At 35.1% G+C, this 27,055-nt stretch overlaps 1 protein-coding gene across 6 annotated transcripts in view; it reads right to left on the minus strand.

Moving 5' to 3' along the window:
• Positions 1-27,055, minus strand: part of USP47 (ubiquitin specific peptidase 47) — a 111,418-nt gene that overhangs the window by 46,929 nt on the left and 37,434 nt on the right. For 2 of the 6 annotated variants that reach the window (XM_044919555.1, XM_021685305.1), the window contains exons 1-8: positions 26,311-26,384; positions 20,388-20,591; positions 16,041-16,154; positions 14,440-14,578; positions 8,806-8,902; positions 7,119-7,264; positions 6,297-6,376; positions 4,071-4,220 (exon numbers count right to left, since the gene is read on the minus strand). In XM_044919555.1, coding sequence (XP_044775490.1) covers positions 4,071-4,220; positions 6,297-6,376; positions 7,119-7,264; positions 8,806-8,902; positions 14,440-14,578; positions 16,041-16,154; positions 20,388-20,591; positions 26,311-26,331 — 951 coding nt within the window. In that variant the 5' untranslated portion in view covers positions 26,332-26,384. Of the gene's footprint in view, positions 1-4,070; positions 4,221-6,296; positions 6,377-7,118; positions 7,265-8,805; positions 8,903-14,439; positions 14,579-16,040; positions 16,155-20,387; positions 20,592-26,310; positions 26,385-27,055 lie in introns of those variants that run through there. The other 4 variants (XM_021685304.1, XR_002480055.1, XM_044919557.1 and 1 more) reach the window with 3 other exon arrangements.

Consider the following 27,055-nt stretch of genomic DNA (forward strand, 5'->3'; position numbering starts at 1 on the left):
AACTCAATTTCAGACTTTTGAACACATTTTGTGATAATAAAGATATTTAAGTGTACTTACCTAATAGGATTAAAAATATACAAAGAAAAAATGGCCTATTACAGTGCCCATTGCACAGAGAAGGCAACTCAATAAATGTTATATGACAAAAGATACCAATAAAAAGATAGTATCTAAAATTTACTGTTAAATAGAAATGCTCCTCCCTAGTTAATGTCAAACATGAGATCCTATCATTTTTAATTTGTGAAATATAATTTCATAGTTAACTGATAAAAATTATACTTCCAATTTTTATGTATCACTAGCATGTATTTAGGACTATCTCATTATAAAAATATATACTCAAATGTGCTCGGCAATAAGCAGATTCAAAGTTTCTTTGATTATGAAATTCAGAGAGACTGGTTTAGACAGCTCTAATCAATGAAAATAAAAGGTTCCAGTTACCTCACAAGTCACTAGGAACAAATTTTTTTAAAAGGTTAGTAAAAGGAATTTTTCAGCTGATATTTTTTCAGGATTAAGGAGATATGTAAAACAAAAGTAAATTATAACACATATTTCAGTATTCTCACTCCCCCTCAACATCCCAAGGACATAAACAGTGATGTAACAAAGTAGAGATAATCCTTAAATCACCTTATTCTAGTGCAGAGCTTCCCAAATACATTCCTCAGAATCCTAGTATCCCTTAAAATATTCACAAATATCCCACAGAGAAAGAAAATGTTAGGTTAAGCAAAGTTAAGCAAATTTCTCTACTACAGGAATCCTCAGGGCATTTAAAATAAAATATGCACAGTGAACTTCCCAAAGAGGATTACAGTTGCACCATTTCCCAAATTTAATCAAGGAAGCCTTCTCCTAACCTTCTATTAAATCCTGTTGGAGATGAGTGTTAAACAGAACTCAGTCTGAGAGGTAAGAGAGTGGCAAAAGAGCCCTTAAATGTGGCCAGGTAAAATGAAGGCCAGAAATTTACTAAATAGCATAGCTATAATGACTAAAAAATAATTCAATGAACAAATTATGAAAAGCTTTTTTAAAAACTGTAGGCAATTCCTAGCACTCATTAAAAAAGTAGTCTATCAATCATGCTGAAAGATGACCCTAAACATTTATTATGTCATAATGACAAATTAGCTAAATGCTATTTCCATTCATATTTTTATCTTAAATATTACTCTCAAGTTAATTTATTTGAACACAGAGATAAAATAACTCTAGGAATCGGATGTCTCAGACGAAGGTTAATAAAAACTTTAATTTTTAATAGAACCTTGCACTTAACTGCCTGAAATTAAGCATCACTTGTTAACCTCACTGTATACACGTATCTATTATATTGTAGCTCACTGAAAGAATGTACAGTAAACAGAACAAAGAATTATCAATGTTGTGTATGTACATACATGTGTTTATGTGTGTGCATATATCCAGTAAGACAAATATACCAGAGTCCGTGAATAAAGGTAGGAAAATAAATTTAAAAAGAGTTCAATTCAAATTAAGCCAAATATTATATAAGTCTGAATGAGACTCAACTAGATTTTTACAATTCACATTTATACCTAATTCTTTTTAAAACACATAGAATTAACAAAATACACAATGGCAAACAGTGATATAACACTAATTTTAGATGCTGTGTGATGATTTCTATAGATTAAGAAATGTAGATTATAGGTTTTGAATTCAGAAAATAATGGGAATTTACTTACCTCTAACCAAAGTTCTCTGAAGGTAGTATCCTCCTTAGAACCCCTATCTTGGGTAGTTCACCTGCTGTAATTTCCCTAAAGAGATTCCAGCAAAGTCTAGCAAGTTTTAAGCTCCCTTCTGCAAGCCCTATTAGCGCATGTGTGTTATATAAACTTGCTCACATACTGCTTCATAGCTGTAGCCTCCAATTCCCACTGAATCACCACCACCACTACTACCAGCACAATCCATGTGTCAATGGAGGACACTACCTTTGGAGAATTCCATTTGGAAATGTGTCTTTTTTCACTTCTCCAAAAGTATCCTCCAAAGTATCCCACTGCTGAATCTATAACGTACTTGAGGAGTGGTGGTAATCAGCAGGCAAGAAAATGAGGACACAAAGAGTTAGCTAAGCAATTGGACTTGCTGACTACTCAAATACAATATTCCAACAAAACAAATAACACTAGCTTCCTCAACACTCAGTTAATATGTAAAAACACTAAACTGTGCAAAAGCTTTCATAAAAAATACTTTCATAACCAAAGCAGAAAACGTCGTCTTTATCACCTGGGACTACCAAATATTTCCCTAGTGTATTTTGCTAAAGAAGTGCCAATATTTAAAAATGAGTTAGGAAATAAGTCATTGAAAGACAAATGTTCAAAATTTTTTAGTATGGCACTCCTACCTTAAACTACAAGGAAAAAAAAAGAGAGAGAGAGAGAGAGAGAAAGTAAAAATTGTTCAACCAAAAATGGAAAACAAAATGAGCCACTCACATGAAGGCCAATCTCATATACTTAGGATGGCAGTTTACAAAGGGTACTATTAAAAAAATTTTTCAAATCTATTCAGGAAACTGACCGAAACATAGTACAGGAAAGAAGACTCGATCTTATACTATCCAGAAAAGGTCTTCTACTTGGATTCCCACCGATTGATTCTGTAACTTCTTTTCGATTATTTCTTGATAGCCATATGAGAGTAGGAGAAAAAAGCAAAGAGAAACAACTGTCCTAGAGGCCAGAGGACCCAACCATATCTGAAGCACTATTTTAGAGGATAAAGTATGGAGTAGCTTTAAAAACACTGATTTTAGGGGCGCCTGGGTAGCACAGTCATTAAGCATCTGCCTTCGGCTCAGGTCATGATCCCAGGGTCCTGGGATCGAGCCCCACATCGAGCTCCCTGCTCCGCAGGAGGCCTGCTTCTCTCTCTCCCACTCCCCCGCTCCCCCGCTTATGTTCCTGCTCTCGCTATCTCTCTGTCAAATGAATAAATAAAATCTTAAAAATAAATAAATAAAAACACTGATTCTAGCTACAAGCCACCATCAGCTTGGTAGCAACATAAATAAGGCCCAAAACAATATAGCTCTTAAAGTTTCCCCTGGCCCATAACAGGTTCAGAATAAATCTTTCTGAACACTCTAATTTTAAAAATCAACTTAACTCGCCATGGCTCTCCTTTTGTATCAGTAAACACAATAAAATGCAATAATAAAATTATCAAAAAGCAATTGAAAAATGGATAAGACCTTAGAAACAGATGAAAAATGAGAAAACCTTAGAAAAATCTCCCAGTTGGATTCTCAGTATATAAATAATTAAGCTAACTTTTAATTAATCAATTAACTAATTTATATCAGATTCTTCAAATTCCTCTGCTTCTATGATGCATGGTTTTTAAATTAAATTTTAGAATAAGGATGTTCCTTTAAAAAATGTAGCCTCTATTTATCATAAAAACCAGGGGTTATTTTTCCAATTTTGAAAATATATGGAACAGGGGCATCTGGGTGGCTTAGTCGGTTAAGCATCTGCCTTTAGCTCAGGGCATGATCTCAGGGTTCTGGTATCAAGCCCCTCATTGGGCTCCTTGCTCAGCGGGGAGTTTGCTTCTCCCTCTCCCCACCTCCACCCCCCTCCACGTGTGCTCTTTCTAATAAATAAAATCTTAAAAAGATATATATATATATATATATATATATATATATGGAACAATGTACACAAAAGAAAAAGTACTTTCTGATACAAAAAATGGTCACAAAAAGAGCATTTATAAAAGACTGTTTAGAGGTAAAAAAAAGGATAAAGTGAAATAATCTAGTCATCGATCAGAAGAATAAAATACTGAACCATGAGGCAGCACATTTGAATTCACTTTCCCTTTTATACATGCACTATTAGGACTCACTGAAGGGTCAAAAATCTTCTAGATCTTGCTAGTTTAAGAGCAGGAATTACTAACAACCCAAGAAGGTGTATCTAGGATGATACTTACCTTACAACAGATTATATCACTGTGCTATTATGTATTCTGTGTATGGATACACAAGCAGTCAGCTGAAAGGTACACACCACACTAGCAAATGCTTGACTGGACCCATAAGGCCGGATCACCAATGGAATATCAAGATATGTGTCGATTCTCCAGCCCTCATAACCACATTCCAGACACCTCACGTAGTCCTTCAGCTTGCCTTGATATAGTTCGTTTATAAGATCAGCCTGAAAATAAGAACATTAAAAAGTATTCCTTAAAATTTATTTTTAAAATACACAAAAATTCCTGCTTTTAAAAATAAGTTTCAAAGGATATTCATTCTTTACTGCTGAAGTTTTAGAAAGCTTTAAAATTTATCTAAAATTCTATTAAAAAAATGAAGGCTTGACAAAAATTAACTAAAAATCAATAAAATTAGATTAACACTAATTTAAGAATCAATGTGCAAAAATTAACTAGTTCAATTCTCTTATCACTAAAAATCTACTACTAAGATGTTTTGTTGAAATCAGTTACCAATTTATTATACTATTAAGCTTCATATTATCTTTTCATTAGGTTGAGAATACACCTAATCTATCACTTTAGGCATGTTGATAATTACATAACTAAACAGCCAGCTAGTTTTATAGCTTTACACATGTATACCACCACTCTCACAATACTATATTCTGATTCCTAAAATCCTATCTTCTAGCTCAAGGTGCAAATAAAACTTTTTAACTTTCAGTAATATACATAAAACAATTTTAAGGGGAAACACATGGCAAATTTCCTTTAAAAATGTATAGAATTTTTTAAAAATTCCATCTCCATCAAAATATCCTCATTTAAAAGAATGGATCTCTCACTAAGTCCCCAAACTTAGCCAACTGGGGCTTCTGTCCCAAAAAAGGCAGGTAATGCCTTTAGTACGGACCCTCCAAGTGAATGTCTTGCCTCAAAATTCTCGTACCAAAATTTGGGTATGCAGCAGGAATGCCTCAGTTGATCTCTTAGTGGAAGCATTGACCCAAAGAGGGATATAAAAAGGGGAAGAGTAACTTTAGACCTATGAAGAAGAAACAGCCCCTAACACCATATAAATGAAGTTACTAAAATACAATAGGACTAGGTAGAGAAACTGGATCACTAAGTAAACTTAATTTTTTTTTCAGTATCTCTTAAGGAAGAATGGAAAAGAAGGAAAGTGTATTACAATTTACTTCTTTCATAAATTTGTATCTCTTCAAATGTCTAGGGCTTATAAGCCTTCAAACTAGGACCCGTCATCATTATCTATACTAACACCATTTATTTAATGAAGCCTTCTTCATTCACCTGCCTCAGTCATAACTGATTATATCTTCTGCATCTGAGAGGGCATTTCTAAATGGTTCAAACCAGTGTTTTTCAAACAGTTTTGATAACAACCCACAGTAAGAAAATAATGTATATCTCAACCCAATACATCCAACTATAACAAAATTTGCACAAAATAATACCCTTACTTTTGTGCTACTCTCTTACACTTTTCTATACTAGTCCATTTTTTTAAGTGCGGATGTAGATTCACTAAACTGATTTTATAACACACGAATAGATCACAACCTACAGTCTGAAAACTCTGGCCCAAGCCATCATCATAATTCCAATCAGACAGCAGACTCTCCAGGCTATCTTCCAGAATCTTCCTCCTTTTTCATCCCTGTGATCCCTCCCCAACCACCCCCCCTCCCCACCCTCACCATTAGAGTTCTCTTTCCTGAGTTCTGAGCCCCACCCAGTTCAGCCTTACCATCCCACAATGATATATCGAATGCTCTTCCCACCTCTAACCTGTTCTTTTTCTACTGGAAGAAGAACAGAGTCAGATTAAGAGGAATCCTAAGTGTCAAAAGCATACCTCCTTGGTCAAAATGAAGGTAATACTCAACTATACTTAATCTGCTATAGATTATAATACATGTAATTTACTTAGTAAATATCTGAAAATACTGTTCAAATATCATCCCCAAAAAACTACACATACACATGTATGTATTTATATATGAATTATACAGTTTTCAGTTAAAAAGAGACCATCTAGATCATAGAAACCAACTTCCTTATTTTAAAGATGAGGAAACTGAGGTCTAGCATGGTTTAATGAGGATCTGTATGACTCAGTTAATGGCCAAATGAGAACCTAGTACTTTCAATTCCCCATTTAATACTTTAACAACTGAACTAATGCCAGAGTTTTAAAACATTTCAATAGAATAAAAGTCACTTATGAATGATTTATTATAAAACATTCCTTTCAACCTGAGATGAATTACCTGTTCTGTTTGTTTCCATTTCTGTTCCAATGCATCAAACATGACTCTGCACAGTTCTTGTACATCATGCTGCTGCCAAGCTATTTTAAGATAAAATTTAATTAAAAACAGCAATAAATTTAGTGTAATGAAACATTAATTTGTTGTTTAAAAGCAAACTGTTAAAAGTATGGAAAAGTCTACACAAAATAATTCTAAATTTAAAAAAGAACAAAAACTATACATTACAGTAAGTCATGAAAAGGTAATCACAAGGAAAAGAATCAAGCGAACTTTAAGTAACATATGCTTTACGGCATGGTATTTGCTATTTTTGCTATGTTTCACTGTAGAGTTAAGAAGTATGTTAAGAAAAATCTAGAACAAACTAAAAATTTTAGTTTAAGTACATAAAAACAGAGTTTAACCAAACTTACTTTACAAGAAAATTTTAATTGATCAAAATTTACGCCTAGTGCTTAAATTCTAAAAATAAGTTTTGTTTTGGGTTTTTTAAAAGATTTTATTTATTTATTTGAAAGAGAGAGACACAGCGAGAGAGGGAACACAAGCAGGGGGAGTGGGAGAGGGAGAAGCAGGCTTACCGCCGGGCAGGGAGCCCAATGCGGGGCTCAATCCCAGGACCCTGGGATCATGACCTGAGCCGAAGGCAGACGCTTAACGACTGAGCCACCCAGGTGCCCCAAAAATAAATCCCAGCAAAAGGCAATGAGAAGATTTATCATAAAGTCAATTAAGCTATTAATATATTTTGTTTATAATATTGTCTCCCAGAATTCCTTTGAATATTAGAAACACTTATCATTACAAGAGAATTAATACCCTCACTACTATCCCATCCAAAGCTCCTTGTAACATCTGTGGTTTCAATTGCTCTCTTTTTGCTGGTCTGTAACAAAACAAAAAGCCTTTGAAGTTGGTATGGAATACTTGTCACTGGATCTTCTTCAGATTCTTCAAATTCCCACCTATTGAAATAAAATATTTGAAAATTATTTACAAAATATTTTTATTCTTTAAAGCATCATTAATATTAACATCATAATAATATAAGACTGTAACTCTTGGGGTATACAGAATTTGGGTATTAACTGAAGCTATTATTATCTAATGAAATAGTAGCCTTTCCCTAATTCATAAATTCAGAAGAAATTTAGACTTTAACAAGAAAAGACATAAGAAGGCAACACTAATGAAAGGCAAAGCTCATCTAAAAGTAATCATAGAATCTGAATCTGATCAAGACTCTTGTCCTAATTATTAATTCATAAAAATACAGGGAACAGAACAATATTAAATGACACTATGGCATTTAACTATCAAAATCCAAACTGTGGAAAACTACAGGAGAAAGGACATCAGTTTTCAATATATGGAATAAACTGCAAGGGGAAAAAAAGATGGAAGGGAATTAAAAATAGATTAAATAGATTAATAATCTTATCAGTCAGTTGCACCGTATGGCTCTTGTTTGGATCCTGATTTGAACAGATTGTTAAAAAAAATTATGAGCTATCAGGGAAACCTTATTAGCACTGACCGGTGATATGTTTACAGATGACACAATGGGAGTGTGCTTCCAAATAATCAGAATAGAGGGTATTAGATAAAAAAAGACTGATCATGAGTTGATAATATTCAAAGCTGGGTGACGGGTACAAAGGGATTCATTACAATGTCTACGTTCACAAGTAAATTCAGATGATGAGCTTCCATATGAATGGAATGATAATGTTTGAGCAACACAACCAATATTAAAAGTTCCAAAAATACTTTACATATTTACAGTAATTTCAAAGATGTTATTCAAGAGTAACACACAAAAAAGGAAAAATCAGTTAATCTGTACTTTAAAATGTCTTAAAAAAATAAGTTATGCATACCTTAAAGAAAATATACAAAACAAGAGTATATTAAATGTATTACAATAAGATACTCATAAAAATAACTTTCTGACTTTTAGGGTTTATTTAAATATGGATTTCCTTCATAGAGCATTTTAAAGTACCGGTGGTATATATACCATCTTTTACACACTTAGACACTTACACACACAGACACATACACCCCCCCCCAAAGGACAGCTGCAGTATATTTTAATTAGAAACAAAGTTCGAAAGTTTAAAAAGACAACTTTGTTTCTTAAATTGAGAAGTAAAAGGAAAGAATATGGTTTACATATTCAGATTATCTCAAAAAGCAGATAACATATTTCTTTATAAAGATGTTAAAGCTGTAAGTGAGGGAAAGCTTTAATACAGTAATTTATCCCAAATGTAAATCTTCTTAATTTTATCTTTTGCTGGTCTACACACTTCTGGTTCTCTCTCTCCACAAATTTTTCATACGTCAATCTCTCATAAGATCTTTTTCTTATATACTATTCAAGACATCTTATGAAGTGAGAAATACCCCAAAATACAAGAAGGTAAATTAGATTTTATTAGTTAAAACCTATACTTTCATTCTTAAATCAGTTTTATTTATAAAATTTTTTTTGAATACTCACTTATATAATGCATTCCTAAATTCAGGAGTCATAAAAAGTGTCTGCAAAAGGCTATTCAAATAGCAAGTCATTGCTTGGTTTACTAATCCCACATATCCTTTAAAAAGAAAACACAAATATACATAAATCAGCATCTACATTAAAAATAACAAAAAGAAAACTTAGTAAGAATTTACTGCACAGTAAAAATTGAGAGGTTAAGGTTACTTGGAAATTATTTTAGTTTTTTCAACAGCAATAAGAAAGACCCCTTTTTCTAAAATGTTCACTATGTAAACCTTGTTTCTCAGAAAAAGGGAGGATATCTTGTTAAGTGTCCAGAGATATGCATGGATGTTACGTAGCATTTAATAAAATTTAAAGAATATTTCAATATAGTATGTTTACTTGATATAAAAATAATCTTTGTTCCCCAAGTTGATAAGTTGTTGATTAAAATGGAAAAGTATAAACATATTTACTTATCACAGACCCAAAATAGGAAGACTGAACTGAACCAGCTATCCATGCTATCAGGCTCTATAAACCAATTTGTGCCAAGAATTAATAATATATGAGATAAATTCATTATATAAAACTCAGAATGACTTCCTCTATTTTAACAAGCCCATTAAGTATGAGATTCTTGAATACATTAGCACACTATGCAAAGACAATAAAGTAAGAAGAGAAGTCAGAAATAGGAAAGAATAGAGAGAGGGAGTGGGGAAGGGAGGAAGGAAAAAAGAAGCTTATAGGAACTTAAAATTCAAGTGAATGATTAAAATTACTTAGCTTTATATATCTGATTGGATATGGCTATCATTGTTGAGAACATTTTTGGAATTCCTCTTTTGAAGTAGGCTTCAGGCCCCATTTATGAGATACACATACACCAAAAAAATCAGTCTCATCATATTAGTTATACCTCATTACATGAGCAAAATGTAGTAAACACTTTGCTTAATAATTAAACTTATTTACTCCCACTTAATACTGAATGACTTGGGTGTTTCCAAAAAAAAAACACTTAAATCTTTTCTCAGCAGATACTGAAGGTGTTCACTGAAGCTTTTCAAAATACTTTTTCAATTCCCCAATTATCAAAATGTCTTGAGAAATGGTAGGCTCTGCAGATAATTATACTGCCAAAAGTGATGAAAGGACAAACAAATATGCATGATAAGCCTTGGTCAGTTGTGGAAGAGAGGAACAAACTCCACATTATCTATATGGTTCTAAGAAGAGATCAATCAAGTAGCTACCCACTTTTCACTCTGGACTAAGGTTCAAGTTTTAATTTCTAATGCCTTTCATATTTAAGAATACTGTGTTTAGGGGCGCCTGGGTGGCTCAGTTGGTTAAGAGACTGCCTTCGGCTCAGGTCATGATCCTGGAGTCCCTGGATCGAGTCCCGCATCGGGCTCCCTGCTCGGCAGGCAGCCTGCTTCTCCCTCTGACTCTCCCCCCTCTCATGTGCTCTCTGTCTCTCTCATTCTCTCTGTCTCAAATAAATAAATAAAATCTTTAAAAAAAAAAAAAAAAAGAATACTGTGTTTATAGGGGCGCCTGGGTGGCTCAGTCAGTTAGGTGTCCGACTTTTGCTTTTGGCACAGGTCATGATCTCAGGGTTGTGAGATGAAGCCCTGCATCGGGCTCCACGCTAGGCGTGGAGCCTGCTTAAGATTCTCTCTCCCTGGGGCACCTGGGTGGCTCAGTCATTAAGCGTCTGCCTTCGGCTCAGGCCATGATCTCAGGGTCCTGGGATAGAGCCCCACATCGGGCTCTCTGCTCAACGGGGAGCCTGCTTCTCCCTCTCCCACTCCCCCTGCTTGTGTTCCCTCTCCTGCTGTGTCTCTCTCTGTCAAATAAATAAAATCTTTAAAAAAAAAAAAGATTCTCTCTCCCTCTCTCTCTCAAAAAAAAAAAAAAAAGTACTGTGTATATTCTGCTGTACATTGTTATAGAATTATAAACTATGTCAATTCCTAACCATCCCTCACCTGAGCTGTTCTCATAGCACCCTGTCTTTAATCCACATTGGAGCCTTCAGCTCACTGTTCTGTAATAACCTATTATATGTCTTCCCCATCAGCTGTGAGGGGAGGGGTCAAATCTGACTTAGCTCTCTATCACATAGAAAAAACTATGGTCATGTGTACTTGATTTGACACCATATCTGCACAGAATGAACAGTGTCTTACATAAAGATACTATTTGCCAAAACTATGAAGATTTCAGTGATACTAATAAAAGTGCTACTGAATAATAGAAATCTTTTGTCATTAAGCGTCGTCTAAATCAAAAAAACTTCAAAAGACAACTGTTATCAAATGGGTACTATATCTGAAATAACTGTGAACCAATACTGTAAGTGTGAGCCTCTAAGGGAGAAGGTGAAAACACGTCATTCTGTGAGGGGCACATGTGGAAAGAAATCCTGAACGGAACCACCAGGTAATGAAGTAAAAGCATCAAATAGGCCAAATGAAGAATGCAGAATGCAACAGGCCAACTCCTGGGGCTGGTAAAATAAAAGAAAATTTTTTTTTTTAAGACTTTATTTACTAGGGGCGCCTGGGTGGCTCAGTCGTTTAAGTGTCTGCCTTTGGCTCACTTCGGCTCACAATAAATAAAACCTTTTTTTTTTTTAAAGATTTTATTTATTTGACAGAGAGAGAGGGAACACAAGCAGGGGAAATGGGAGAGGGAGAAGCAGGCTTCCCACCAAGCAAAGAGCCCGATGTGGGGCTCGATCCCAGTCATGACCTGAGCCAAAGGCAGCCGTTTAATGACTGAGCCACCCAGGTGCCCCAAATAAAAGAATTGTTAAAGAAACTGGCCAAGGACAGTTATCATGGATTCAGATAATGGAAACACCCTAGTTACATATTTCTAATCACTTACAAGTCCACATTAGCCTTCAATCTGCTCCTTATCCCTTAGTGTTCACATACACAATACCCCACCCCTACCCGCCCCCACCACCTCCTATCAACAGTGGCTGGCTACCCCAGGGGGTGTTGGTACTCAAGGGAGACAGGAAAGAAATCCCCAAACCTCACGCATTATAGAGAAATGTGTTCCTAGAGCCCTGAGTCTAAATCATGATAGCATCTTCCAATAAAAACATTCTGTATATGGTGCCAAGATTTACAATAATTTAAGGAAAATGCAAATTCAACAGTCACTAACAAAATTATGCTTAAACTACAACTCCTTTGGATGCTTATAGACTATTTTAAATTCAGAAAGGCAGTACCCCTAGAAAACTGGAGGAAAACGTACAGGTAGGAAAAAGGAGTGGAGTAGAGGTGTATAAGAAACAATAATTGGGAATGAAGGCTGCGATTACATGGCAATTTAGAACAAAGGCCTCTAAAAATTGTTTTAAATAAACTTCAACTTAGTAATTCAATTTGAGAACTTATCCTACGGAAATAGTTAAAGATAAAAATAAAAACTTATATACAAGAATGTTCATAATATCAGTAATTATCTGCTTAAATATCTGAACTATACAATGAAATACTGTTTTCAGTCATTCAAAACCTTATATTAAAATACTATTTAATAGCATTGAAAAATGCTTATCATATAGTATTAAGGAAAAAACATAGCAAAAAATGCTTAAAACATGTGATACCCCCATTTTCTTTTTTTTTTTTAACTTTTATTTTTCAAGATTTTATTTATTTGCAAGAGAGACAATGAGAGACAGAGAGCAGGAGAGGGAGGAGGGTCAGAGGGAGAAGCAGACTCCCCGCCGAGCAGGGAGCCCGATGTGGGACTCGATCCCGGGACTCCAGGATCATGACCTGAGCTGAAGGCAGTCGCCCAACCAACTGAGCCACCCAGGTGCCCCCCCCCCATTTTCTTAAAAACATACCTATGGAGGAAAGATAAAACAGAAATAAGCAAAATCACTATTAAGTAGTTTCTGCTAGTAGTACTGCCAGTGATTTTCACTTTCTTCATTTTAAAGTATGACAATGAGCATGTATTAAATACTTTTTTTAAAGTATGAGTCAGTCTCTAGGAATTTATAGGCATCATAGAGCCATAGAGTATATAGTACAAAGTAGGAGTTTTATAAATACCCCTACATAAAGGACTGAATTGGTTGTCAGAATACAAAGCAAATAGTTCAAGAATCCTGATTTGTTAAAACTGGAACTTTCTCAAAGTATTCCAACTATCTCAGAATAATCTAGGGTGCTTATTTAAAACAAAATGCAATTTATCCAACCAGTATTTTGGGAAGTAATGCCTCAGAACCCGTATTTTTAACAAGTATCCCCAAATGACTTTTTTTTTTTTTTTTTTAAGATTTTATTTATTTATTTGACAGAGACACAGCGAGAAAGGGAACACAAGCAGGGGGAGAGTGAGAGGGAGAAGCAGAGTTCCCCACTGAAAAGGGAGCCCGATGCGGGGCTCAATCCCAGGACCCTGGGATCATGACCTGAGCTGAAGGCAGATGCTTAACGACTGAGCCACCCAGGTGCCCCCGCCAAATGACTTTTAAAGAAATAAAAATTTGAGAATCACTACTCTAGACAGACAGTGTAATGATGAGCAGCTTTATTATCTCCTATTATCTGAAATAGAAGATAATTTTGCATTCTCTTTTATTTCTGGTACTTGACTGCCAAAAGTTCTATTAATATAAATGATCCTAAATACCAAACATGACCAGCTTTTACTGGTATTTCCAAAACAAACACACTGGTAAGCCTGTACAAATGTTCAACTATGAGGAAATTACCTACATTTTAATTACAAAATATAGTAAATAGAATATTACAGATCACATTAGGACAAAATTTGCAATGTAATGTTATAGTTTTCTTTTTATACTAAATACCTGCATATAATATTTAAAACCATCTCTATTTTGAAGTTCTAAAAGCAGAGGTTCTGTAGTCGCACCTAGAAGTACCAGCTGTGCAACTGAAGGCTTCTCAGAACCCAGGTTCCACTTCTTTTAACATGAATAAAACACTATCGACTGCAAATGTTTGCTGTGAGATCAAATGTTATATACAAGTATCCAGATTTTATTTAGGCAAGTAACCAATCTTACATGTAAAGGAATAAACCTTTACATAAATAAAGCAATTTCACTGCTCAATAAATTGAAAAAATTCAGCATCTAAGTTTAATAATGTTCAGAAAAAAGTTAACAGGAATATTAAAATCACATGATTAGTTTCAAACATATGATTGGATTAAACTAAAAGATGACACAGTAGGTGTCTGTTTCAAAATGGAAGTATCCCCCACAGTCTATCCTAATCCAAAAACATATAATGGAAACATTCCTTTCCAAATAAAGTCAACTTCAGAAATTTAAGAATAAATTCAAAATAGAAAATTACCAAAGAGAAAAGTCTTCCTTCAAAATACAATAGTCAATATTTTTTACTTTATTATGAAATAGTGGCAGTAACAATATAGTGAAAACAACGACTTGAGGGAAAGAAAAACCACATTATTGTTCTATTTCTGTTAACTAGTGACCTTGCTCTGGGTCTCAGTTTTCTAATCCATAAAATGAGGTGATTAGGCTTGAGATCTCTCAGATTACTCAGGGTCTAACACCCTGTGATTTTATGAAAATACAACCACCACAGTAATAATAATAAATCTTACCTGTTTCTGATTTATTCAAAATAGATGAATAGGAGTAGTTTTGGCTGACATAATCACTGGTAGAGCCCACAGAACCTTCTCTTGGAAGTGGACCTATAAATCGGTCATGGGCACTATCATCCCCGGCACTGGAATCCTCCTAAAATGCAGCATAACCAATATTTACTGGTTGCTGAAACAATGGGGAAAAAAAAAAAAACCAAAACACACACTAATTGCTGAGGCAATGAAAAAAACAAGGCATTACTATTACCACCAAGACATTTAAAGGAATGTACACCCTCACCATTTCCTATAGGAAGGCTCAAAAGATGCCCAATGTAAAACACTTTGGAGAGGTGCTCATGTCTCCTTTCAAAGTTCTTACTTTTGCAATTTCCCTTAATTCTCTTTCAAATTTTGTTTATATGAGAGAAGGAGAAAGTTCCATTGTGAACTCTTTGATGACAGGGTCTGTCATTCATTTTTACACCATCCTTGCCAAGTAGACCTGGCAAGTAGGGCACACTTAAGTATTGGATAAAATGGATCGTTTCCTACTGTCTCTAATAAGAAACTTCCTATTAATCAGGAAGATGTCAAAAAGGATTCAGGGATATAAAATTAGCTTAAGCAATTAAGACCAAGCTGAAGAGTAATTACTATGCATTTTAAAACATGAATTCCCAAACCACAGATCTAGAGTTCCCTAAATTAATAACTAATTTATATTTCAATGTCATTCAGATTAATCAAGATCTTCTCATGATGTCATAAAAAAATGATGAGATGGAGCATCTTCTAGTACTGCTTCAGTATGGATGTTCTGTGTTTAATTATTGTCTACTGTCCAGACAGCTATTCTAATTCACAAGAGACTTCTACATGAAAAGCATCAAATAGAAGAATTTCTGTGAGTGAAGTTACATTGAAAGAAGGATTCTGAAAAAGTCCCTAACCTCTGTGAGCCTTAGTCTCCTCAGCCTGTAAAACAACAAGGTAAAGCAGACCAGGTTTTCTCGATCTTTTTTAGGAAGGACCCGCAAATTGGGAGTTACTGGATTAGACGATCTCTAGGGCCACTGGACCAGACAGGAAAGCCTACTGAAATATGAACTCAGGCAAATACTAAAAGAATAGAAATAAAGCACGTAACTTGAAAAACTAGTTATTCCAGAAAGAGGGGGGTGGGAGCAAAAATGTCAGAATAGAGAATTCTGGGGGTCTGTGCCTACCCTAAAATACAGAAAAATCTAGGCATAACTGCCAAGGACTTACAACAACCAAGCAAATGCTTGACCAAAGGAAGGCCACTGAAACGCAGCAGGAGATCTCTGTGGTGTTTTAACTTATCCTAGATCTACCCCATCCCTGTCATGGTGATAGTTTTGAAGATGGCAACCCCTATTTCCAGCGCAGCAACAGACTATATACACAGGCAACAGTGCTATGGATGCCCACTGTTAGCATGTTAACATATACACTTATAAAAAGCCAACATAAAATAGAAAAATAATTATACATAAATCACAAATTATATCTCTCCTCCTTCCTTTGGAATACTGCTTCCCAACAGTGACAGTACACAAAAATTATGAATACGAGGCTTCTAAATAGTTTACCAGCAGTATTTGAGGCTGTTCACCATCTTTATCTGTCAAATGCAGAAAGTTTTTCTTTCCTGGCTCAAAATTAGCATCAAGAAGTGACTTGTCACTGGTATGGTCCAGTGGAGCCTATGGGCATAAAATAAAATATCTCAGATTATGAGAAACATTAATTATAATAATAAAATAAAACAAGTAATACATAAATGAATCTACAATTCTCAGGCTCAAACACTATTTTTTTTAAATAAAGATTCTGGTAAATTCTGTTAATCTAGACTTGGAATTAACTCATTTACTCATGTATTAGGATGGCTAAGCCCAGTGACAGTGCATATACTGACAGTTATCCCAGATGTGCACATTTCCCAACATCTAAAAAAAAAAACTGGAGAGAAAAAGGGTAAAGAAGTAATGTTAAGTACTACGCAAAAAAAAATTATAAACATCTATGTTTCTATGTCCTCTAAAATGTATTTGCTAACAATCATTTCACATAAATAACTGTAAAAACGTGTTTTGATATATGAATGAGAATTCCCTGATAAGCAACACACTAAGCAGTCCAACCAAACTAATTATGTAATATACCAAAATGGTCACTTTCAGAAAGACTCCTTAAGGAACAGCCTGTCCTAGGTAAATGATAACCTATTTAAAGTCCACTGCCAGGATCCAGAGGATCCTAGGAAGACAGAAGTCATCAGTCCTTTGAAAATTAAACATCTAAGATATGTAGTCTTTACCTAACTCTTTGATTTGGTAAGGCAATTTCATTCTGATCCACTCTTGTTGGTGGATGAGAGACGGAGCTTCTGTGTGCTCCAAGTCTACTGTAGGGACTCACCCACACGCTAGTCCACTGTTGACAAAAATGAGAGATGAAATGAACACCCCATTCTTTTGCTTTAAAATTATTTTGTTATACTAAAGAATGTTTTTAATGCTTCCAAGATATGAGGAATGCCTCCTTCGGGGACTTATTTTATGGAAATGCCTTTCTTAGGAACTTAACATTATATATTAAAAAAACGTGTAAATACTAATGACAAAAAAAACAAAAAAAACCCTAACTGTAAAAAATGTTGCCACTTGCTATTTGTGTGACTTTGGGCAAGTTAACTCCATTTCCCCATGACTCAGTTTCTTTACCTATGACATGAGGCTGTACTAGAACCTACCTCGTACAGTGGTTATTAAGGACTAAATGAAGTTATACTTGTATAGAACCTCATACCAGAACAATACTAAGCACATAGTAAGTTTAAAATAAGTGTTAAGTAAATAAAATAACAAACATATGATCCCTCTTAACTGGCTCACATCTAGAAATCCATGAGAAAAATGGGATATAGAAAATGAGAAGCTGGGAGGTGGGGGAGGGGGCAACTGGATGATGGACATTAAGGAGGGCACATGATGTAATGAGCACTGGGTATTATACAGGACTGATGAATCACTGAAATCTAATAATATACTATATTGTAATTAATTGAATTTAAATTAAAAAAGAAAATCAGAAGTGAAGAGAAGTCACATGAGAGGAAAGGTATGTTTGGGTCCTTTACATTCTGATAAGAAATCAGATAATATAGCAGGAATACATAGGTGTTTTACCTCAACAAATGTTATGTATCTATGTGTATGAGGTGGTGGGTAGCTAAATGGGTTAGGTTTTCACAAAGCATACATGCAGCACTGTGCAGTAAGAAGGTGAAAGAGTATACTTACAGAAATGTACAATAAGCAAATAAATATACAGAAGTACTTGAGAACAGTCATAGCTAAAGAAAGAGAAATAGGTAATCCTGATATAGAGCTATTCTTTTTAAAGATTTTATTTATTTGAGCATGAGTGGGGAGAGAGGCAGAGGGAGAGGGAGAAGCAGACTCCCCGCTGAGCAGGGAGCTCGATGTGGGGCTCGATCCCAGGACCCTGGAATCATGACCTGAGCCGAAGGCAGATATTAACCGACTGAGCTACCCAGGCACACCATGACATAGATCTATTTAACCATAAATGTTAATTTAACACACATCTTTGAAGTGCCTAGGGAGACTACCTATGGAGGATGCAAAATTAATACTATGAGGTCCCAGCCACCAAAATACACGCATTCTACCACATGGAAAAGACACAAATGAGTAACTATAATAAAAGAATGCTATGATAAGTGGCACAGCAGAAGAAACAGTACCACTGGGGGACAAAGAGATTACTTTTAAAGTGGCATGAAGAAACATCATGTAAGGTTTCTTAAAAGTAAAAAATAAGTAAGACTCGGGGAGACATACATGACAGTATAGAACTATCCTTTAAAAAAGAGGCAGGGGTGCCTGGGTGACTCAGTCATTAAGCGTCTGCCTTCAGCTCAGGTCATGATCCCGGGGTCCTGGGATCAAGCCCTGCATCGGGCTCCCTGCTCACCGAGAAGCCTGCTTCTCCCTCTCCCACTCCCCCTGCTTGTGTTCCCTCTCTCGCTGTCTCTCTCTCTGTCAATAAATAAAATCTTAAAAAAAAAAAAAAAGAGGCAACATTAGAAGTTACATGGTGATGTAACAGGGAGTATTCAAAGTTTGAGATTAAATATTATTTCTCTTTGCATATTTTGTTGGACTACCAATTTTACTAATCGATTTCAGAGGGGGGAAAAGTTGGTTAATATAAAGCATTAGTTCCACATTTTAAAAATGTAAATATATTATGGAATAGAAAGCAAAATATCATGGATTTTAAGGGCAAATCATGCAACATCAAACATCTGTGATTCTTCCCTAGACCCAATTAAAACTCTGCCCTCTAAATATCACAGAGGTAATACACATTCAATTTCATTTCCCATCAGAGGTATTTTCCTGGAAAACTTACGAGTAGCAATGACACAGGACAGAAAAAGGTAATATAAGCAAAAACATGGAGATAGAAAAGCATGGAAATTTGTGTTGAGAAAATAAATTAGTCCAGGGCGCCTGGGTGGCTCAGTTGGTTGAGCGACTGCCTTCGGCTCAGGTCATGATCCTGGAGTCCCTGGATCGAGTCCCGCATCGGGCTCCCTGCTCGGCGGGGAGTCTGCTTCTCCCTCTGACCCTCCCCCCTCTCATGTGCTTGCTCTCTCTCATTCTCTCTCTCTCAAATAAAAAAAAAAAAAAAAAAAATTTTTTAAAAAAAAAAAAAAAGAAAAGAAATTAGTCCAGTATCTGTGAGTTGAGATTACAAAAGTCTTAAAGGACCCACTGTAGTTTGTCTACAAGCTTGCTAACCTAAGAATCTGATTTTTAATTTCTGGGTAGTGAGTACTCATGGAAGGCTTTTGAACTGGAAGGTGACCTAAGAGCTACAATTTAAGATGACTGGAAACAATTCCAACAGTAATATGCAGGGTAATTTGGACAGAGAGACAGGAAATAAAAAATACTCTTTCCAGTACTATTCTAATAGTGCAGATGAGATCCAACTCAATGGTGTCCTTTGCCACTCTCCCATGCAAAAGTGATCAATGCCTTCTCTTTGCACTCAGAACAAACTTACAATATAGTATTTCAAACATATTAATGAAATTATTTGTCAGTACAATCGTTTCTACAACAGGACTGTGAGATCTCTGACACAAAAGTCATGATACCACCAACCTTCTTGATCAGGTGCCTACCACTGTATCTGGTACATAATCTCTATTAACATGACTGTATATCCTTCCTTTCCTTTTTCTTTCTATATAAATTTTTCTCTTTTCTAAAAATTAGATTATAAAATACACATGATTCCATATCCTGCTTTTTCTGCTTAAAAATATAAGATGAACAGGGGCACCTGGGTAGCTCAGCCGGTTAAGCGTGTAACTTGATTTCGGCTCAGGTTATGATCTCAGGGTCAAGAGATCAAGCCCCATGAAGGGCTCCGCACTGAGTCTGCTTGAGATTCTCTCCCTCTCTGTCTGCCTTTCCCTCCACTCATGCACGTGCTCTCCCACTCTCTCTCCCAAATAAATAAATCTTAAAATATACATATATTATACATTTACATATATCACATATATGATGAATAACATTCCATGCAGTAAATGTTGGAAAATTTTCCATAGTTGACACAATACGCTAGTCCTCTTACATGAGCAAAAAAATTGATAAAATGTCCTTATACAAACTTTAGGATAAGCAAATGCTGAATCTGGAATGAAGGCAAAGGGATGAAGAAGGATCCAATTATTGAGTTGCACCTAGGCTCTTAAATTATTCATTATAGTTTTGCTTATGATATTAAAAAAGTTTCCAGGATTTAATATATTCGTTAATAACAACAATAATAATGACTATCATATTATTAGCAGCTTAAGAGAACATGCTTTAAGTCTAAGGTTTTACCATATCAGCAGTATTGATTCCATTTCCCCACACTAAATCAAAGGTTCCATTTATGTAGCCTACTTTGTTGGCCACATCTTCAAAGAGCTTCCTGAGTGGAGTAGAAGCTGGTAAATTTAAAGTGATCCGTTCATTCACTGTCTTTGAATTAGTAGTATCCTGTATTATACATAAAACTCTAGGTTCTTCAGCAGCATTTTCTATCTGAAATTAAAACAAACATTATTTATCTTTAAAGAAAAACAAAACAATTACAATTAGCCATATTTTCTATGATTAAATATAAAAATATCCCTCAAAATATTATTTTCTCCTAGCTAGTATTACTGTTTTGTTATGTCTGAAATACACTGGATGTATTTTGACATGGATATGTCAAACACAGAAAGTACCACATGTGCTTGTTTTGGAAAAACTGCGGCGTATTTAAGAATCAACATTCTTGTGGGTATTTGCTTTCACTGTACATCAATGGTCAACAAGCCATGAAGACAGTATACTTGAGTCATTTTCAGCTGAAAATAATAAAATCTGATCCTTAAAAATGTATCATTACCACACTAGCACAGTCAAATCAAGCACTTCTGGATTTCCTGAAGAAACAGAAAGGGAACTGAGAGGATTATCTCAACTTGCAAATCCCTAACTAAGGGACACAGGCAACCAGGCCTCCTGATCTTTATGCTACTGTACCTATAGACATGTCTAAAGGCCCCATTTATCAATGTGTTGGGAGCTGACAAGCTTATTTAAACAGATCAGTCAGCAGAGGCAGGTAAGGAAAAGCAAGGGAAAAAAAACTTTTCAATTACCAATGCAGAAGGAAGTTAGGGTCACAAATTCTCCTTCCTTCTTTTTCATCTAGCAGTAACTCAGTAATTATCAAGACAAAAAGTTCTCAAAGGGACTTTCTCAGAGAGGCTCTGCCCTCCCTTCCAAGCTGTTGAAGGACACTGCTCTTCTTTTCAACTTTCCACAGTGGTAGCAGGCTGCATCAGATACTTGAATGCAAAAAATTCTTTCCCTCTTTCTCCTTAATGTCAAACTCTATGAATGGCACCATTATCCACTGACTTTTGCTGAAACTAGAGTTCTGAGCATCTTCCTCATCTCCTTCCTCTTCTTCACCTCACACAATCACCAAAATTCTATCAATTCCACCTTTCTTGAATATTTCTTGAACCATCCCCTTTCTCTTTATTCCTGCCCGCACCAATCAAAATCTTACACAAGATTATGGCAATAGCTTCATGAGAAGTTTAACATTTTCTAATCTTATCTTCCTTCAGTCCAGAATAACACGCAAATCTGATTACATAAATCTCTTGCTTTCCCTCAAAAATCAAGTGCAGCAGTCATTTAACTGGGGTTATGTCTCACCATCCCCATAATAGGCTTTACAGAAATATGAACTGTACAACCTGTGCTGTATACAATAATTTATCTCTTTCCTTCTCTTTTACAATAATATCAACTCCAGCCTTTTGTTGCTTCTATATAACCCGTTTTTAAATATAATTATCATTGACTAGTGCTGAAGACAGGATAGCCCCAAGGTTTTTTTGTTTGGTGGAGTAATACAATTATAATTTGTTTCTGCTATATATAATTTTGGGTTTGCAAGAGATTATTTAAATTAAGATTAATCCAAGTAGTTTAGAACAGAAATAAATTTTTATAAAAGAAGTATAATGTTTAAAACAGATTGGCTACCATGATATTTCAGATAAATCAAAATATTTAATTACAAATAATAATCCATTTAAAAATGAAAAGAAGGAAAATACATTTCTATAAAATAAATAGGATAACAAAAAAGAGCATTACTAATATGCTTCTCAGGAGAAAAAAAGCCTTCACCTAAAAACTTAAGGTGTTATATCAACACATGTAATTAATTGTTTTACACCTTTTAATCCCAAACTGAGAAACATAAAGTGGACCTTTTTAAACTCTGGTTTATAGTAAAAGAATGAACAATTCAAAATAAATTTCAAATACAAAAGATCCACTTTCATAGTTTCAACAGTATACTTCAGAAGTAGATTCAAGTTTTCCAGATATAAAATACCAAAGGGCTAGATTTTAAACCCTCGGATGGCTGGAATTGATGGTGCAAGGAAGATTACCTTACCAAAGAATTCAGAAATCTGAAGTGTTGATTTACATCAGAATACATCAGTATACATCAGAATGGTGATGTAGCAACATCATATGGCCATATATTAGCTGTTCCTCGTTCTTTCCCCAAATATATCAGCACAAAGTATAGGCACTCCTATACCTCCTCTCTTTCCACCCAAAAATGTGGGGAAATTATCCCCAAAGAAATCTCATCTGAAAACTAAATGTACCACAGTAAACACAAAATTTAATCTCATGTGTGCCTTTTATTCTTTTGAATGAAAATGGCTTTCTTTTCTGTATACTGCATATAAATAATTTTTTAATAGGAGGTGTAAAAGGAAAAAGTGGAAATCATCTGTAATGCCCTAACACACAGATACAATTAATATTTTGGAGCACATCCTTCCAAATATTTTGCCCACATACACACACATGCGCACATATACATGCACACTCTTGAACACACACACTGGGTTAGAATATACATGCTGTTTTGTCATTTCTTTCTTTACTTATAAATATATCATGTAATCTTTTCCCGTCAAAGTTGTTCTAACTTTTCATTTTTAACAGCTGAATAGTATTTTATTACATGGATTAATAATAATTTGTTCTATCAGTTCCATTTTATTGGCTCAAGCAGACTTTATAATAATAAAGTAATAATTTGGTAATAATACTGTGATGAACACCTACATACAACTTTGTGCACTTTTCCGTTTCCTTAAAATTCCTATAAGCAGAATTTCTGGGCCAATCACATTTTATTCTTGAACTCAATTCTAAAATAACTGAAACAAACAAAAAGCTCTGCTCTTCTTTAAGGCTCTAAGCTAGCCACTTATAAATCTTAATTACTTAAGATTACTTAAATTACCTAAATTACTTAAATACTCTACATTCTGGCCCATTATTTCAAATTTAATCTAATATATGGCTATCATCCATGGGCTACATTTAAATTTTTCATAGCACTACTGCCAACACTAATCCCACACTCATATGCAGTCTCTCTCCTCCCCCGCCATGTCCCCCCAATCTGGGAACTAATAAGAAAAAAATTTTTCTTTCAATTCTCAGATATCATCAATAAGTATAACAATAACTTTACAACAGTTTTCCAAGAAAGAAGAAAAAAAAAAAACTCTACAAGGTTATATTAAACATGCAGATTTACAAAACATTTAAATGTAAAAGGTGTTTCTTAGAATTAGGAAAATAGGGTAGCTACCTTTCTTCTTTTCTTTGGAGCTCTGCCCCTGGCTGATCCCACTTACGCCCAAAGGAAAAAGCAATATCACCTTGAGGTAAATGATAAATGGCTACAAATTCCTTGCCACTCAATTTCTTTTTCCTTTTCCCAATGAATCTGGACGGGCCTAGTGACCAGCCAGGACCAACAGAATGTACTACAAGTGACACTGTGTGATTTAAGGCAGGACCTTAAAAAATCAGCAGCTTCTGCTTTTGTACCTCTTGGAAGATTCCCTCTTATGAGTTAAAAAAAAAAAAAAATCCACTTACCCTGGGACCACCATGCTACAGGGAAGCCCTAACAATCCACACAGAGAGAAACTGGCCACTTAGTGGAGCACTGGAATGCCTAATAATGGAGAAAAGCCTTCTTGGACATTCTATCCAAAGCCACCCACCAGCTAAATGCAGCCAAGTAATGATCCTCAATGATGCCACATGGAGCACAGAAACTAACCAGCTGAGCCCTTGCCCAAATCCCACCCCTCTGAATTATGAACAAATAAACTAGTTGTCTTAAGCCACTAAGTTTTCGTGTAGGCTGTTCCAAAGCAAAAGATAATAAAAATACACTTAGGCACATTGAAACATACTTGAGCACTAGCTGGAAAGGATGTTGTAATGGTGGTGTTGGTAGTAGGAGGGAGGGTGTCCATTTAAATACTACACCCGACATTAAGGTAAGGCATCTGAGGATATGTCATAATTTAGGGAACAGAGCACAATTTTTGAGCTCAAAGAGCTTTATGATGAATAAGGGAAAATGAGAGGAAATAAATGCAGAGTTTTAGAAAAGCCCAAAGCATGTTCCACTTGGGAAAATATTTAATATATCTTAGGTGTGCTATTACAGGGGCACAAAGTTCCCTACACAGAAAATCTAGCCAGTTAAAAAAAAGACATAAAATATAAAATTAAAACTATTTATTTTATGGACAACTCATAGCAATATTACACTTGTGAGAATAAGGGGAAAGTCAACAGCAGTTACAATAACACTGTGCATGCTGAGAGAGTGTTCTGTCTGTGCCTATCTATGCTCACTGCAGAAACAAAGCTAGATTTCCTAACAAAGTCTGAAGAAAGAATCCCTGAAAAGAGTAAAAAAAATTACACCACAGTCTTATTTATAAAAGATAAAACATAGTGGGATAAAAACACTCTAAACATATTTTCTTCCAAAGATAGGTTCGCTGCTAGGGACATCCTGTAGAGGTCGACATGAGATAGTTCTGAGGGGTCGCAGAGCCTGCTTGAAGGCATGTTCACCTCTTAAGTCATGTCATCTCCTTTTCTTGGCATTCCTAATAGTTCTAAATTCAATCTGCGTTCTCTGAAATTAACACCATATTTTTTGTTTCATAAAAGACACTTCCTAGGTAGGTGTTTCTTATTTAAAAGGCAAGGTGTATAATTGATGGCATATATTCAGAATGGTATCAGCATGTAGAAAACAACTTAATATCAACCCAAATTCAAAGTTACCAAGATTCAGATTTTTTTAAGAAAAAAAAATTAATATCAAAACTTTTAAAACACTACAAAGGGACCTCTTTACCTCTAAATTTAATAGTCAACCCATTTTCTTTTAAGACCGCCTTCTTTTCAATGTTATTACAAAGATTAACATTATGGTTGCAAACTTACACGTACGCACAAAGGTCTATCTGCTTCTTGTACAGGAGCTGCTATGAGCTAAAAAGACAGGCCTTACTTATTAGCACATTACCCTTCTGGGCATCCACAGTTAATACTGGCATAGGTTAAAAAAGAGAACTAAAGAATGTGAATATTTTTGCTGAATGAAATTTGTTAAATTTATCAACGTCATTCAGATTTGCATTTTTACTTTAACAAGTGACAATAACTGGGGCAGTGATGGAGGCCCTAACTTATATTTTTAAAAAATTTATTTTTAAGATCCTCCCTCCACTCCATTCTACTACCTCCCCCCACCCAGCAAACTCCACAATGTTATATGATGTTTTCCTAAGTGGTCTCTTGCCACAGATCACTTAGAGAAGGCAAGAGATTAAAGGAAGCACCCTGAAGAAAGAACTATAGAGTTCAAGGGACCCGAGGAAAATGAGGTATTAAGTAAAAGTTAGAATGGGATGCTACATCACAAGAAAGTTTAGGTTTATAGTGCATTCAGGCTGCTGGAAAAGTAATAGTTTTAATTATTCAAATAAGATTTCTGGGATTTGACTCTGTAAATTATTAAATGATTTCGTCCCAGCACTATTAATACTTCAGAAAATGAAATATATCTGTATAAAAAACAGACAACCATACCATAAAGTCAAAACAAAGGGTTCTATAGTTGTTATATGTTTTCCCCCTCACTCACATGTTAAAAGCAAGGGACTATCTAGACACATATTCAGTTAAGGTGGCTTTCTTCTTATTAAAATCAGGTAGAAATAAGATAAGCCAAACAAGCACAAAACTTAAGACATGCCTTGTTATTAAATAAAAATGCTAACATGCTGTTACTTGTTCTGCTGATTATCATACTAAAGCAATTACATCAGCAGTCTACCTGTAAAAATTTCTTCTTCATTTCATCAAAGATATTTTGTCTGCATCTCCAAAACACATCCTATGGTATATAAGAACAAAATGAATTACAAATTATTTCTTTAAAATAAAGAAGACAGTGAAATGAGAACAATGAAGCTAAAGACATTTTTGCAACAAAATATGTATTAAAGTAGTACACCAGCTAGGATTTCATTCATAAATTACATTCGTAATTTTTACCTTAGTCCTCAATTACTCTTGTAAGGTTACTGAAAACCTGTGCCACAGTGATAAAGATTAACATTAGCACGGAAAAATACCAACCGCATTTTAACAAAGAGTAGTAGCTTTAGAATTAGGTGTAAATCAAATGTTCTAAGCCACATAATATTTTTTCCAGTTTTACTGAGATATAATTAACATCTAACATTGTGATAATTTAAAGTGTACAACATAAGGATCTGATATATGCATACACTGCAAAATGATTACCCAATTAGTTAGTTAACACCCATCATTCCACACAGTGACAATGTTTTTCTCCTAGTGATGACAACTTTTAAGATCTACTCTCTTGGGGCGCCTGGGTGGCTCAGTTGGTTAAGCGACTGCCTTCAGCTCAGGTCATGATCCTGGAGTCCCTGGATCGCATCGGGCTCCCTGCTCGGCGGGGAGTCTGCTTCTCCCTCTGGCCCTCCCCCCTCTCATGTGCTCTCTCTCATTCTCTCTCTCAAATAAATAAATAAAATCTTTAAAAAAAAAAA

The sequence above is a fragment of the Neomonachus schauinslandi genome, chromosome 11 (assembly GCF_002201575.2).
Source record: "Neomonachus schauinslandi chromosome 11, ASM220157v2, whole genome shotgun sequence".
Classification (NCBI taxonomy): domain Eukaryota; kingdom Metazoa; phylum Chordata; class Mammalia; order Carnivora; family Phocidae; genus Neomonachus; species Neomonachus schauinslandi.